Source organism: Bombus pyrosoma, linkage group LG16, assembly GCF_014825855.1.
Source record: "Bombus pyrosoma isolate SC7728 linkage group LG16, ASM1482585v1, whole genome shotgun sequence".
Taxonomy (NCBI): Eukaryota; Metazoa; Arthropoda; class Insecta; order Hymenoptera; family Apidae; genus Bombus; species Bombus pyrosoma.
The window spans coordinates 5,013,021-5,028,988 of NC_057785.1; the positions used below are offsets into that span (position 1 = coordinate 5,013,021).

Sequence of the window (15,968 nt, forward strand, 5' to 3'; positions counted from 1 at the left end):
GTAGTGGTTGGTTATTAACAAAGGTTATAATAATAAGTTATTAACAGCTTTTGTTTGTCTAAGCTGATAAATTATAACGGCCAATTTAGAAAAACTTAGGGTTACCTAATTATCGAGGCGTGCATGCAAGGACGATGTGAAAACATGAAATTCAGAAAGATTACGTGCTTTTACATTCTAGAAAGAAACAATCAATTGTCACCAAAAGCAATTAGTTATTAACTTCTTAATTAACATTCTCTACAATTGGTTCTTAACATGTCTAATTTTCTATAGTAATATTCTAGGTATTATTAATAAATTCCAGGAATAAAATACATAGAAATAATAATTCAAACTCATCAATAAAAGATTCTATTCTCCTAGTATGTCCTAGTAAAATTTCTTGAAAAAACAGAAACGTACCGAATATAATAAACTGCTGGTACTTGGGGAAATACGTCTTACGCATAATCGCTACTTTTCAAATACAAGGACTATTAAAGTTTCCTTAATCTCGCTACCTCTTGTTAGCAAGAAAGAAGAAGATTCTTCAAAACTGACCATAGGTACGTGACAGGTACAGATAAATGAATTTATATGGCTGGTTTTCCCCAAGTACTAGACTTTCTATGTTTAGTTCAGTTAGATATTCAACCGTTTGAAACGTTTTGGTATAAGCTCAACAAATTTTTTGAATAACTAATCAACCTACAAATACAAGTAGAAAGATGATAATTGAAATTAAGAAGGAGAGAAATAATCAAATGAATTGTTGTATAGATTATATTCAAAAGAGAAAATTATTAATATATATTTAAAGTGATGTGAGATTATTACTAGATGATATTTGGCGATAAAAGAGGTATGTCATGAATAGTATGTTATGAGAGGTAATAATGATTAAATCAATTTTTTATAGGTCATATTTAATAGAATAATTTAATAAATATAACAATAATTAATAGATGCTTCGATGAACTTGTTAAGTGATTAATCAATCTCAATTGACAGATTGATTAATTAGATTAAATGATTAAATGAATTTTTGTATAGGTTATGTTTAATAGAAGGTTGCGAAATTGTTGAAGATACTGTTAAATTATTTTCACGATATTTGGCAACGGAAGAGATAATAAGTAGCGCGTTATGGGAGTCATGACGACGATCAGGGTGGTCCTCTCTCACGGTTCGAGAAACCGCGTTCTGGAACCGATGTATACACGGTGCACGCGTCGTCAACGGGGACGTCTACGTCGCGTCGTGGATGCCGCGCTGCCAGAAAGAAAGTCGACTCGAAAATCAAACAAACAGCCGACGACGCCGCGTTTCTGCACTTCCGTCGTCGCCGTTTGTTTATTGTCGCTGAGGGATCGCTGCCCTGGTGATCCGTGTACCGTTTAATGCCGCGTTTCACACATTATGTAATTCTTTCACGTGCCAGTTATAAGTACAAAATCATTTATTCTTTGAATAATCACAGTTATCTTCAATAATGTTAACAGTATTGTCTTCTTTGCTTTTGTCATCTTTTACTTAATCCTGTTCCTCTTTATTATTATTAACGAAGAAAATTAATAATAGTAATGCTCAATGAATGTTTGATAAGGATCCAACAGATTTCATGAGATTTGCTTCATATGTTAAATTTTGAATCTGTTTTTAGAAAGATAATATCGATGGAAGAATTCGATAAGTAAGTATTTTTAAAGAAGATGGTAAAAAAGAGAAGAAGAGATTAGCCTGTAAAGGGAAGAAATTGTGAAACGTCGATTCTTTACAGCCTTGTAAGACGGACCTAATGAAACGTAATTCATTCCCATGCACCTTGAGGAGACATCGTCTGGCGAACACATGTCTCCATTGGATTTTATCCATTAGGAAAAAGTGCGCCCTTCGTCGCATGACATTGGCCGCCGTCGAACATTGAAACTCGAACTCGCTAATTCTCCAGATGCTGGCTCGACTCAAAGGGTTATTAAACATATTTTTATGTCCGCGTCGATGGAAATATTTAGACCCCCAGAGCGTCATCTCAGCTTCAAGTGAGACTAAAATTATATATTTTAATTTAATTAGATAATTTTAAATTAATAATTAAGTTTAGTATATATATATATAATTAATATTATAATGAATATTAAACTGATTCACTCGAAAACCTTAGTAAATATTGAACATGTCCTAGAAATGAACAATATTTATCTTTCGTTCTTACTAAATATTTCTTCAATACTGTTTATGTTATAGTAGTAACCTATACGATATACTATATTACAATATACCTATTCTGTAATAAGAATTTGTTAAGAAAGAAATTCAACAATTCAAAAGCATTTTCATATGAATAGATGAGTATTATTAATAATGTAATGAAGAATATTTATGTAATCTTTTGTCTATTTGTTAATGAAATATAAATCTAATTTTTAACACAGTTATCCTCCTACTGAGAAAATGGATAGCCGTCGACTAGACAAATTGAGGAAAACAGTTGTCTGATAGTCACATCTGTTCCCGGATTATGAGCACGATAAATTTCAGCCTGTGAAGCTAACAGCCGGATTAGCGAGCGTTGTCGCGGTGTCAACGAGGTGCTTTCACCTTCTATCTTGTAATTTGCGAATCTTACATTCTTCTCTAATAACTTCACTACAATAAACATTATTTATGTAGGAATTAATGTACCACATTTTCTTAAACAATTGCTATGCTATTCAATTCTATCTTCTTTATAAAAATGTTGATCAACAAATTTGTTAGATTATCCATATTTATTTTAGCACAATCTTCGATCATTTTTAGCAACAATTTTGGATAATTATGTTATTTATAAAAATATATAGCTTCCGTTTTATTACATTTTGATGCCTTCTTGTAGAGTTAAGTACAAGAAGTACGATCTTTTGGGAACGTCGATGTGGCAAGAAGACCGGAAATGAAAGAAAACAGCGGGCACTGTTCGCAAACAGAGAAGCTCGTCAAGAGTCTCTGGACTTATTGTCATCGCTATTCTGCCACGGCTACCTAACGTGCATGTGCGGATTCTGTACGCATTTCAGAAATGCCTACTTCAAACACACGTGTTCGCCATCAGGTTGCCCAAGTGGTTGCTTGACCTTCGCATTTTTACTTTTTGAACTCTTTCTACTAGATCTTTCTTTTATCTTACAAAAATGCTTTATCTTCACTATTAAAGTATCAAAAATTCTAAGAAGGATTCTTCTAACAGTTAATTAATTTCATTTTTGACAGCTCTCTAAATTATACATACATAAATTGTTATTATTGCGACTTGAAAGTTTTAGAAGATAATAATAATACAACAATCGCAGTGAATTTTTTGATGCTAGATTTCGTAGGAAATTATATTTTATTTTCCTAAATAATGTCTCTGGTATTGCGCTTATCAGTAAAATATTTTATTTTCATTATACGTTTATTTAATATTTTTATTTATGAAACAGTGCTGATCTCCATATAATTTCACCTAACCCCAATCATTTTTATGTAGACGATTTTTTTGGATGGAACAAGAGGTCAGAGGTGACCACCATGGACTCCGGATTGAATTTCCGAATCAACGTCTTCGAGGAGGTATTAGCCCCACGTGAATACCGTGGTCCCCGATGTCGAGGTCGTGAATTGGTAAAAAAGGGCCTCACGGATCGTTGTGGCCTGGTTGGGCCTCTGGAATCCTCAGTGGGGGTCCCACGGATGGGTTCTTTCGTTTTTCTCCTGATCCCGGAGGAATCATTGTCGTTTCCTCTGCTCAACGCTTTCTTTCAACGCTTTCTCATATCTCCAGTCTTTTTCATATCGGGCAAGTATTTCCTAACATAATTGATTAACAATTGCTACAACCTACATATATCTAATACAGGGTGAACAATATATGCTGACTAATTTCAAAGTCCCATCCTTCTGGAACGATGTATCATTTTTTGTGCCGCACTAGAAATTATGTTATGGATGCATGGCAAAGTAAACAAGTAGCCATCCATCAAGGATGTACACAGTTCTGATGACATCACACTTGATATATTAGAAAGAAATATGAAGTGGCACTACAATTTTACGAAACGAATTTATATTTAATAAAAGCAATGAATAAATGTATATAATATATATATAAAATAGACTTTTATTATAGTGAAAAATTTTTAATATAAAAGTTACTAAAATTTATGGTGTATCAATCATAAACTTTCTTTTGTCCATTACTATATCTATTAAGTATTTAATAATTGTTCTTTCCATCCTAATGCTTTTTAATTATAGCAAAATTGAACTCCAAAGTAACGAAGAAAAGTAGGAGCAACGTGGTAATGAAAAAAAAAGAAAAGCCAGGAAATTTGAAACTAGTGATCCATTATGCAGCAAAGATATGTATGTAATTTGAAGTAAAGTAAATAATAATAGAGAGGAGGGCAATGTTTTTTTAAACTGCAGCAGAGCTGGAAAAAGAAGAAAAGTAGAAGTAACATGGCAGCAAAGTAAAAAAGGAGGAAAGCTGAGAAAAAAATGTTGAAAGTTGAAACTAATGGCGGAGTCGAGGCTACTAATTGCCATGGAAATTTCGCAGGGTCTGGTGAATTCGTTCAGGAGGTCCCGTGGCACAGTCGAGGTCGAGAGTTGAATCTAAATGATCCTGATTCTCGGAAGGAGAGGACCATCAGGACACGCGACACTTCCCAAGTCGAAGGAAGCGTGCCCTCTCTTATTTTTTCCTCCTGCTTGGAACCCTGTGGTTGCTACAGGCCCCTGGAATCATCCTGGTGAAAGATTCATCGTTGCTGTTTCAGCGGACTCTGTATATGTTACCAACTGATGCAATTTGTAGAACTTTGGTAAAAAAAAAAGGAGAAAACCAGTCTCCAGGGATGAATTTTACAATAGAAATGGCATAGGAAACAAAATCAAAAACATAAGTAAATTTTCAAGTCAGCTACTGATAATATCAATGTATATAGTCTTTAAAAATATTAGATAAAACATAAAAAAATCTGGATAGCCTTAATAAATATTAAATATTATTAAACGTTAAATATTAAATGAAATATCAGTGTCAATAATATTGAGATATATTAATAACAATAATTATATTTTTAGTTTGATTTATAAGAAGATAAAAAGAAGAAATGTGTGTTGTGTGTGGAGAAAACTACTGACGCCATTTTCTTTAGAATCCCCTTTATTTGGTGCGGACCAATTGTAAACGAGTCTCACCTGTACATTATCTCTCACCTGTGCTTTAGTCTCCTATTGGAGGATTAAGAGCAGGTAACAGGCAAGTGTCCCCACCAAGCTGTAATGGAGCTACTGGTACAAAATGAATCCTCCCTAGGAAGGGGAAAGTATTCTGTTTTATTTTCAAACATAAATTATCAATTTTTACTAATTTATGTAATGTTTCATTAAATATTTGATTATATTATTTAATTATTTTTTCATTTTTCTAGTGTAAAAAATTTCTTGAATTAAAAGAAGCATAGATTTATCAAGATTGATGTGAGCTAGTGGTTTTCCGTATTGGAAACTGGAAATATATGTATAAGACATTTGTGACCAGGTGTGACAGACGTTTGCACTTGCATTCGTGACGGTGTACACGCCATGGACACGACCGGCTGCTAGATTTCGTCGAAACAGCTGTTGTCTGATGTTGTCCCTACCCGATGTCAGACTTGGGGCTATTAAAATTCAGCAAAATCTATCGCACCAACTCAGAACTAGCCGTAGCTCTTACTACATACTACATAATATTACAGTTAAGTTCCTTTACTTCAATTTTCTCTTCGCATACTTTTTTTCCAAAGAAGATTGCTCTTTCCCTCTGATTTTCTTAGTTTTATAGGTTTTCACGCTATTGTTCCTCCAATTTTGACTTTTTTTTTTAGCTGAACTCTATGAAAGTAAATTTCTTCTTTTATTTTATTTCTTTAAGCTCTTAATCAACTTCTACAACAGATCAACTTCTTCTAAAACAGTTGCTTTCTTTTTTTTCTACAGTTTTGAGCTTCCTCTCACTTAATAACTTTTACATTTCTTTTTATATCTTCTTCTTTCTTTAATATACTAAAAAGCATAGAAATCTAACGTGAATCTAACTGATCTCTTCCTTTCCCAGGTTCCCCCCATTTTCTGTTTTCTAACCTCAAACAGTCGGTGTGTCGAGCTCGTGGACTTTCGATAGGACTCGTCGTGTTCGATAGCGGCCACGCTAAACGCACCGTGCCACGAATGTGTAACGAGAGACGACCGACCCTCCTTCTTTCTTTTTTCCCCATGAAGTCAGTTCGGGTCGCTGCTTTGAAATTGGCACGCGGGATGATTTTAGCTATTCGAAGTCTGGCGGAAAGGAAGGAGAACGCGTCGCGTTCGTCCCGCTGGCGCCAACACGACAAAAACTTTTCATAATCGGCCGTGTCTCCCCTCGTTCTTTCGTTTCTGACTCCATCACATCGGCCTAGAAATCTAGGAATCCCCGCCTTTCTCTAAGCTTCCTTCAGCTTGTTTTAATATCTGAATAATAATAGTGAATAATCGCCAGAAATACTTTAACTTCACCCCTTGATAAATTTTGTTCTAGTACCTTGCAGAGTGGTAGATGTAAATTTACTAAACGCTAAGGTAGAATATTAATTACTACTCTATGACATTTTTTAATATCAAGGACTGAGGTTCAGAAATTACTAAAAGTTCTTCACTGTTGTCGTTCAGATAATAAAAAAGATACCAAATTTAGTATTTAATATGTTTTATCTAGTGTTAATATAGCTTATTATTGTATCTAGTTTTAATATATATTTATTGTCTTTAATATTTCAGTGACAAAAATGAAGATTTTTAACCTCGATTTTTAATTAATTTCTTCCTTTTACTTTAATTATCCCTTTTAATGCGTGACGTATCTTATGTTTTGTCTTATGTCTTATCTGTATGTCTTCTTTTTCTAACTTTAGTCTTTTCTTTTTATGTAGATATTTTATGGTGGATGAAAGGAAAGAAACATTATTAAAATTTCTTCAATGAATCTTCCAAGAAGGCTCTACTTCTTTGTCACAGCCTGGTGAGGACTTTCAGGAACCTGATCCAGTAGGAATTTTGCCTGAATGAATAACTCTTGACCATTCACTTAATCATACACGAACTTTCTCTTTACACTTTACAAAAAATCACATATACTCTTTTCTCTCTTTTATTTTATTTTTTAATGGTTTTATATCTTCATACACTTGTTTATTATTGTAGCAATATAATGTAATTCTGTCATGAATATTATTGCAGCATAATTAAGGTAATTATTCTTAGTAATTTGTAGTTGAAAAATGGCAATTGATCTTCACTCTACTTATTATATATGTAGAATATTAACATTGACCGATATATGGGAACTCCCATAACAGATTAAAAGAAAAAAATGAATTCTACCAAAGCAGCCGCCTTCAGCAATGGGAAAAAGGAAGAACAGGGATTTTAAAAGCGTTACATAAAAAAGGGTCGCCCTTGGTCAAAGTGCTATGTGCCACCCTGTGCAAGTAAAAGGGGTTGGTCCTCTAGAATAATCTAGAATATGGCCCCTTTTTATTTGGACACCGAAAATGGTCGCTGCGATGAGCTTTCTCGAGGTATAAATCAACAGTCTAGGAAAAACACACGGCGAGAGTCGTTCAACGCTGATATATGAATACGTGATTCATTAACAGCCACTGATGAAGTATGTGTTAATGAAGAGAATCCTCTTCTTCGTTCTCGTTCTATCCCCCAATTTTAAACCGTGTTTTCCCTATGAAATCACGTGGTTCAAACGTTATTTTCGAAGGAGAAATGGACGTGGAGTGATTTTAGGTTAATCCTCCTAATGTGAACCATCGTGTTATTTTTCTTTAAAACTTGTACCATACTGAAATTATTCGTCAATCTACTCTTTTTAAATAATTTATAGTTATGCTTAATTGCATTATGTTCATTTATTCTTTGCTTATATTTTCTTTACGAGTATAATAATACTATGGTGAAATTACATTACATGTAGGAGAAATAGTAACTAAGAAATAATGAGTATTAATGAAGCTAAGTAATTAACTTGGTTTTGGTTCAATAACATTATAACAAATTTTCACTGCCTTGTTACAACAATAATTAAATATAAGAAGATACAAAATTATAGATATGAAGATATAAAATTAAGTATGTAATTTCCAAATTACATTGTAATAATAAATATTAACTTGTAGACTTCAAACAATCTGTTTCCAATAAAATTTTAATTTTAATAAAATATTTCTTTTTATTTTTAGGTTGATCATAGTAATGTGATTGGACACCAATGAGATTCAATCAAGGAAGCTAATCCAGCCTTCGCGTTTGGATAGTGGATGTGACGGTAGAGGGTTGCTCTTCTCTCCGTTTCTCTCCCTTTCTTTTCTTGAAACCCACGACACGCAGTCGCGGAGGGGCGGCGCCTTCGAATGGCAGCACCCAGAGCGCAGACGCCTTCGGTTTCACAGCGTGCTTCCGGTAAGGGTGGCCCATAGAATTCCTTGGGGTGTCTAACGCGCCCGCAACACCAATCGTAAATTATTCAGGTTTTCAAGCCCCGCTCTCGACTCGTCCTAATTTATCTTTTTCGAACCCGTGACGACCTCGCCTTGATTTTAATTAAAATCCACGCCGAAGAAATTCGTTACATGAATGAATTTTTACTTTTGGTTGCGGCTAAGTGATTTTTGGGTATTTTTGTATGAGAAATGATATAGTGAATATTTTCTGATGTTTATAAAAAGAAATATAATTTTCTTTTCTGTTTAGAGTCTTGATCCTCTTTTATCAATGTGACAACTTCGGCTCGGTTTTAATTAAAATCCGCGCTAAAGAAATTCATTAGATGAATTTTTAGTTTTAGATAAGGTTAAAGAAGAAGCTTACAACAGAGTCCTTTATCAACATCACTTTAGTCTCTTCCTTGCTACATTTATTCTTCTTGTTGATGAATAATTTGTTAAAAGATTTTCTTATTTAACAGATATCTTCTACCAAAACTGTTCATCGGTATCGCATCTTTTTCTTTCTCTTTTTCTTTATCTTTCCTACCAATAAACTATCCAATAACAATTTTCTTTCCTTCATCGCCAAATATCGACTGAAATATTTCTTCTTTTCCAGGCTTCAACTAGAGCAACAATCTCGACTATCAGAAATCTTTCGACCGTTCTGAAATAAACCAGGAGAGCACGTCGGGGCTTCCCATTCGCCTTCGAAAATGTGTTTACACGGCACTATACACTTCACCGGAATAATTCTCGATGTCTTTTTGCTCCGTACGAAAACGAACGAGTTTTCCTTGGCGCCTGTATTGTGAGGTCCGCGATTTCGCGGTATCGCCTGAGTAAATTCCATCCATCGGCGGGGGTGGCGGCTGTTACAATTTACTGTTTCCACGTTCCGATCTATTTTAATTATTGCTGGCGAGGTTAGCCGCGAAAAATTCCATAAATCTTCGTCTCCTGCGGTAATTAGCGGGAATACTTTCGACCAGCGGGCATAAATCCCGCAATTCCTTCCAGGAACCTCGGAACATTGACGACACGAGGTGCAACACAGATCCAGTGTCTCTCAAGTAACCGAATTTTTCAAATTGAAATGACTGAAAGTTCATTTCAGAATGTCTTACGCGATAATTATTGAAGAGGAAAGAGGAAGATAACTGAAATTAAGAAATTATTGCAATTTTAATGGGTGATTGTCAATTGTTTATTGATTATTTATTGCAGGAAAATTATAGAGTGGCTGAAAAATGGTCAGAAATTGATTTAAAATCTTGTTACAATTTTTTAAATAATAATTGAAGAAGAAAGGAGAAGAGAATGGGAATTGACAGTCAGTATCGATTATTTATCATAAAGCAAATTTAGAATATAAAATTCTCCTATTCTATCTTAAGATCTTTTGTTAAAGATTCTTTAGGAAAGACTAGCTTAGAAATTTCTGGTTCTTATGAATTTTTAGAAAATTAATTACTGGGGAAAGCAAATTTGAGGTGCTGTGTCACGGCGTGATCGTTTGAAAAATGGAGGGACGTCGCGTAAATCGGTATTATAGAGGCTTGAACGGCTGTAACTGTTCTTAATTCGCGGGGACGTTTATTTGCTGCACCCAGAGGCAATATAATTCGACGCGTTTCCGCTATTTTTATCGTTTCGTGATTCATTTTCCCTACTATTAAAAAGAATTATTGCCTTCGAGTCTCAGAACGTGTTACTGCACCGATACTTTCCTGTCTTTTTATAATCTCTTCATTCCTAACCTCCAAATAATTCGTTTTACGCTTATTTAAACTACCATAGATTAATCATATCTTCTTTTATTTCTAGAAAGACACGTACTTCTAATTTCTTCAATATCATTCTTGAATTAATACTCATTCAAACATGCCCGCATCTTCATACAGAAGTATACATTAGTTCTTAATTCACACATCTTGTATTCAAGAGTAAATTTTATTTAAGAACATTTCATGATGAAAAATATTGGAAGAAATTGTTTTCGAATGGTAAAAATACTTTTCATTGTCGAAAGAGTGGAAACTCTGCTGAAGATAATAATCGCTTTCCGTTCGCCGTAAATCTCTCCTTATGAACGGTGGCGATAGGGCTTGCCTGCACGAAAATAGAGTTTTTTCCTGGCCCTCGTAAAATATTTATATGCGCAAATAGTGGAGAGCCGGGTTGAAAATAGGGCTGAACGAAAAGAAGACATAGATAAGAGACCCATGGAATTTATTCTCCTTCTTCTGTGTTGTTTTTCACCCCGGAAATATCTCTTTGGTCGGCACACAAAATTTTCCTTGCGAAAAAATCAACGTCACTCGTGATTTTTACTTTGATCTCCCATGACTTTTCATCTGACGCTTATCGCTTCAGTCTCTCTATCTTTAAATACGGTAAAAATACTGTTACATTGAAGAAGAAACATTTCCCTCATTTACAAAAGAAATCATTTAAATTAACAATTTTTGGTTAAAAGCAACATTTCTTCTTTTACATTAAGCTTCATGAATTTTAAATTAAGAAAAAATATGTGAAATGTCTTGGAGTAAAAAAAATTGGAATTTTTTAGTTGTCTTCTTTATTGGATGAAGCTCTAAAATCCTTTCCTGTGCAAATGTTTCCAGATGTTGACGGCAAAGTATCTAGGGGATCGAAGAGGTGACAAAATCAGTCCTTCGGTTTTAATAGAGAAGTGGACCCATTACGTTATCGCTTGAGAAAACCGTTATTCATGTTGGACAGCTGTTTCCTTGGTTAAAAAAAGTTGCTGTCGCTTTTCGAAAGAAACGTGTGAAGTGATCATCAAAAATGGGCAAAGAAGTTTTTTAAATTCTCTTTTTTTAAGGAAATTGAACTTGCAACAAAAGAAAGACCTAACAATCGTTATTTCACTGAAAATCGTATAATTTTATCTAAATTATGTTTTTTAAGAGTATCTTAAAAAATTTATTTCTTGAGGTGAAGTTCCTTTTTTATTAATATTGAAAGTGGATTCCGATTATGCAATGGAAGTAGTCGGTCAGATCTTTGTTAGAAAATCGTTCCGACTTTCCAGTCCCGCCTCCCAAACAGGAAATTAGTTGCCGACAGGCGGTTCGAATTATACATTTCTCGGTAAAGACCTGCTTTTTCTATCTTCCGCCTCGATTTTGCTTCATCGGCCACATCAAAGCAAAATCATATCCATTTCCTTTTTTTTTTAAATTCATTTTTCATCAATTTATCCCAAAATTTTATAAACATTTATGTCACATTAAAACTAATGTATTATTAAAGTAAAGTTTAGGTTATGGATTGTAACATATTTTTAATACAGTATCTAACTGCAGATATCGTGATAAAGATTCCATTGGTTTCTATTTTACTTACCTAACCTCCAGTGAGCTTCTTTTTATGCAAGCTTACTGTGTGAGAGGAGAGAAGTTGTCGACGTGTTCCCTCGACAGCTGCCACCACTATAAGATCCGGTTCACACGAGTCTCCTCACTTGTCTCCCCTTGATCTTCTTTTTACACTTTTATAAGAGCTTTCTGAAAACTGTGCATGGCACTATCACCAAATTTCTTCTTCTTCGTTCACTTTTCTTTATTGCATTATACCGTAATTGATCTTAGTTAATTGATTATTCGTTGATAATTTCATCATTTTATTGGCAATAGCTGGTAATAGTGTTACGAGATGGATGATGAAATAACCTTTCATTTGCAGAACTGAAAGAGCCACCTCATGCGCGAACTTTTTGCCAGAGAAGCACTTATCAAGGACGTTCAATTTGCAATACACTCGTATGGTGACAGTGTTGGTGTAAGTCGGTAAACAGGAAAACACTGTGCGCATTCATTCCTCTCTACTGACCCACATTCGCAGAAGTCGCTATCTTTTCTTCTGCTTCTCTTCTCTACCCTCGAACAATCAGCTATAAGTCAAGCCAGCCACGGCTCGTTGATCTGTCGTTTCTCCTTGCTCAGGATCGTACGAATCACTTTTTTCACCTTGCATTTATCTTTGTTCGAAGAAAAAAGTGGTACCTATCAATAATTCATTTCTCCAGTCGCTGTTTTATCGACTGGTTATTTTCAGGTAAGAAAGCTGTTTTAGTTTCGTAACGTCATGTAAGTATGTAATTAAGTAAGAGTAAATAACTGGATAAAATATTAAATATAAAATTTAAGACACTAGAACTATTTTTAGAGAATATACTTAAATTTATTTTTTTATACAAAATTATTAAAAAAAGAAAGTGATTATATTTGATCCGCAGCAGTTGTTGTCCAACAATAACAAGTAAGTAGATAAGATATTAAATAAAAGATTTAAGGCCCTAGAATTATTTTTAAAAAATACATAATTGAATTTGTTAGATATACTTATTAGAAAATTTAGAGAAAGAGGAATGATTAGATTTGGAAAAAAGTAATTTTGATGTTTTTGCAGCATCTTAACTAGAATTTTTTCTTTCAGAGATCCTTATAAGTGGCGACGCGACGCAACGTCACTGGATCATTCGTCTGCACGTCAACTTTCTTCCGTTTCATTTTTGTCGACGTTCAGTCACTATTTTCGACTAATTTACTAATTCGAATCGGAACTAGCGGGATCCCCGTCGACGTTCGATTCAAAGAAATACATTTGTACGGATGTTAGGAAACATCAAAGCACGTCACATTGTCGGACGTCCCTCTGAATGTGTTTCTTCTTTTACACTTGAGGAAAGTAAAGTGAAACCAACGTAAAGTGAAACCTTTCAGTAGAGAAGTAACTATAATAAGAAAAGTGAAAAGAATTAGAAATTGAGAAAGAGTTACCAGAAATATATTTTTTAACCTCTCTGATTTTGATATTGCAGAATTTATATCATAATTTAATATTTCAGAATTTTAATATGCCTATTTTAATGTTGCATGAAGAAGATATTTGATAAAATTGTAACAAGGTTGGTCACTGAATGTAAGAAGTAAAATCAAGAGGAAAAAAAAGGAAGCAGTAGTCGGGTCGAGTAAGTACATTTATGGGTCGTATCTTGGTAGATAGTATTCATTAGGGACACCGAATACGCGTCAGCGGACAGGATAAAAAGAAATGGAAAAAATGATTCGATCTACGCTCGTGGGAAGTCTGTGATCTTCCTAAAGGCGACTATAAATCAATGCAGTATTTAAGATTGGCCTGATGCAGATCTTTTAATATCAGAATGAAATATCGAATTACATTTTGCTTTCTTTATCTTATATTTATCTATTAATGGAAATTATTTTATTATTTTATCTATTAATGGAAATGGAAGAAAAATACTAATTATAGAATTAAAACCAAAGAAAGTTGTAACGATAACATATATTCTATAAGCTTCTATAAAAGAAATAATTTATGAAAAAATAACAAATTTTATGAACTCTATATAACTCAAAAAAAAAAGAGTAGAATTTTGGTATCAAAACAATTTTTCATATTTTTTCGTATTTTAAAGTACGTAGTAAAATTGTCGGAGAATGTAACGCGACAGTCGTATATCATCATTTTCTCTGACAGATTTCGGGGACCGTCATTTCATTGTTTTTTCTCCTTTTCTGCTGAAAGATGATCGATTTGTGACGGTCAGGTCGAAAGAAAACGTGGAAAAGGTCAGAACGTAGAAAAGATCATACATGGAGCTCAGGTCAATGTCGAGACGATCACCACCTTACACGCATAACGAACAAAGGTTCATGAACTCGCAGAATGCCTGCACAACAAAGAAACAAAATGGTCCTCTTCAAATGTGTCTCATTTTTATTTCCACAATATTCCTTCCTTACTTTAAATATATTTTCTTCATTTTTCTCTTTATCTGTTTTAATCTTAAAATTTCAATTTTTCAGTTTAATAATGTTAGAAATTTTAAAGATTCTTGAAAGAAATTTTTAAGTTTTAATTTTCATCTTTAAAGATTAATTTTTCTTTAAAAATTAAAGGTTTAAGTAAAACCAAAGTAGAGGAGGAGGACAATTCACCAACAGTGATAGTTAGAGATGTACGTGTCTTTCCAAAATGTAAATACTTTGTCTACTCTATCTGTGGGCTCCTGATATGCTTCCTCTGTATTGTTTGGATCAGCCTCGTGTTCCCTTATCCTATGCATGCTTCTTGTATTGTAAAATGGTATTTCAATTCTTCATATATATTCTTTATACATATGCTTGCAAGTAATAGTAATAAAAATTTGTTTATATTAATATTTTAGTAAAATTTTCTCTTTTTATGAAGTTTTCTTTATTTTAATTCTTCCTACTAATATACAGTTGTCAATAACAGCTAAAAAAAGAAATTAATACATATATATTGATATTTCGTCCCTATATGTTTCATTTATAAATTTTCCTTATTCTGACTAATTAGATATATCGTTCATGTGTCACCAATATCCTATCCTTTATATACTTCATTTTTGTAAGAAAACTTGCTGCTGCAACAAATGAAGCAGCATAAATGTTTTGTCTATAACCCTAGAAGCTTGGGAAAAATTGTTTTATGATAACGTCTACACTGCAAGTAATTCTGTGCATAAAGCAACTGAATATTAGCCAGCAATGGTAAGGCTCGTATATTTTTCTTTGGCTGGACGACACCGCTTGAAAAATATACGAGCCACACTTTTCAAGCCCATGAGAACGTCGCGCGTGTTATTTCGGTGCTCCCCTTTGAACTTCCACGCTGCCAAAAGACGATAAAAATTTTCACGAATAAAACAGTCGATTTCGGATTAAATATACCTTACCTAGTTCCGTGGATAATCGTGGAAAATTCTGTCATTATTTTCTAGCGACTTTTCTTATCGGCCTTATATCGAAAAAGATATTTTGAAATAACTTGTTTTTTTTTTTATTATAGGAAGTTTGGTGATCCATGCAAGTATGTTATGCAGAAATTTAGGAGTCAGATACTTAATTGGTCGTCCTGCGTGAATTGTGGCCCACGTGGTGGTAGATGTCTATATACAGTAAAAAATAATTTTTATTTAAATATTAATAATTTTTTATTTCAAAATGTATAATGTCTAACTTTGGTTTTGTAGCTCAAGGAACCAAAACCAAGTGAAAGTAACATAATTAAAGCTATTCATCTTGCTCCAAATTTGAAGATTACGGAAACCATCAAAATTGATTTTGATGAAATTAACAAAACTTGCGTAGCAACGGTATATCTAATTTTTTAACTCATGAATTATAATTTTTTAAATTATTTCTTTTTATTATTGAAGGGAGAATCCGTGTCAAATGAATGGTTCAGGATTTTCGATTATGGCACAAATTACTGCAATTTGCATAATTTAGTAACCGAGATTGGTTTTGATAAAAGTTCGAAGTTTTTGGAATTGACAAGCAATGCAGTTTGCACGCAATACAATATGGCAGTTTGTGACTGAAAAATATTGCTTTGACTTTTCTTTACCATTTATGA

The 15,968-nt window shown here is 33.6% G+C and overlaps 1 protein-coding gene and 2 long non-coding RNA genes across 6 annotated transcripts; 2 read left to right on the forward strand and 1 right to left on the reverse strand.

Annotated features, from left to right (window-relative positions):
• Positions 1 to 829: 829 nt before the first annotated feature.
• Positions 830 to 5,284, forward strand: LOC122576770. 2 transcript variants are annotated; one of them, XR_006319883.1, is made up of 3 exons: positions 830 to 2,024; positions 2,418 to 3,028; positions 3,494 to 5,284. It is a non-coding gene; the product is annotated as an uncharacterized LOC122576770 (long non-coding RNA). The 2 variants fall into 2 exon arrangements; XR_006319884.1 differs by having other exon boundaries at positions 2,418 to 2,573; positions 2,861 to 5,284.
• Positions 5,285 to 8,495: 3,211 nt separating this feature from the next.
• Positions 8,496 to 12,014, reverse strand: LOC122576769. The gene is made up of 3 exons (XR_006319882.1): positions 11,901 to 12,014; positions 10,368 to 10,913; positions 8,496 to 9,688 (listed from the first exon to the last, which is right to left on the reverse strand). It is a non-coding gene; the product is annotated as an uncharacterized LOC122576769 (long non-coding RNA).
• Positions 11,927 to 15,941, forward strand: LOC122576768. 3 transcript variants are annotated; one of them, XM_043747528.1, is made up of 6 exons: positions 11,927 to 13,527; positions 14,061 to 14,276; positions 14,483 to 14,669; positions 15,399 to 15,507; positions 15,583 to 15,705; positions 15,769 to 15,941. In XM_043747528.1, exons 2-6 carry the CDS (start codon positions 14,177 to 14,179, stop codon positions 15,931 to 15,933), a joined length of 684 nt encoding a protein of 227 aa, XP_043603463.1. In that variant the 5' UTR covers positions 11,927 to 13,527; positions 14,061 to 14,176; the 3' UTR covers positions 15,934 to 15,941. The 3 variants fall into 3 exon arrangements, 1 of the variants encoding a protein (XP_043603463.1); XR_006319881.1 differs by lacking the exons at positions 14,061 to 14,276; positions 14,483 to 14,669 and having other exon boundaries at positions 15,399 to 15,490; positions 15,583 to 15,909; XR_006319880.1 differs by lacking the exons at positions 14,061 to 14,276; positions 14,483 to 14,669 and having other exon boundaries at positions 11,950 to 13,527; positions 15,583 to 15,909.
• The last annotated feature ends 27 nt before the right edge of the window (positions 15,942 to 15,968 follow it).

Coding starts and splice junctions, on each gene's coding strand:
- LOC122576768 (XM_043747528.1), top strand. CDS start 14,177: ATGGAGCTCAGGTCAATGTCGAGACGATCACCACCTTACACGCATAAC. Junction 15,508..15,582: donor GTGGTAGATGTCTATATACA/GTAAAAAATAAT, acceptor TTGGTTTTGTAG/CTCAAGGAACCAAAACCAAG. Junction 15,706..15,768: donor ACAAAACTTGCGTAGCAACG/GTATATCTAATT, acceptor TTATTATTGAAG/GGAGAATCCGTGTCAAATGA.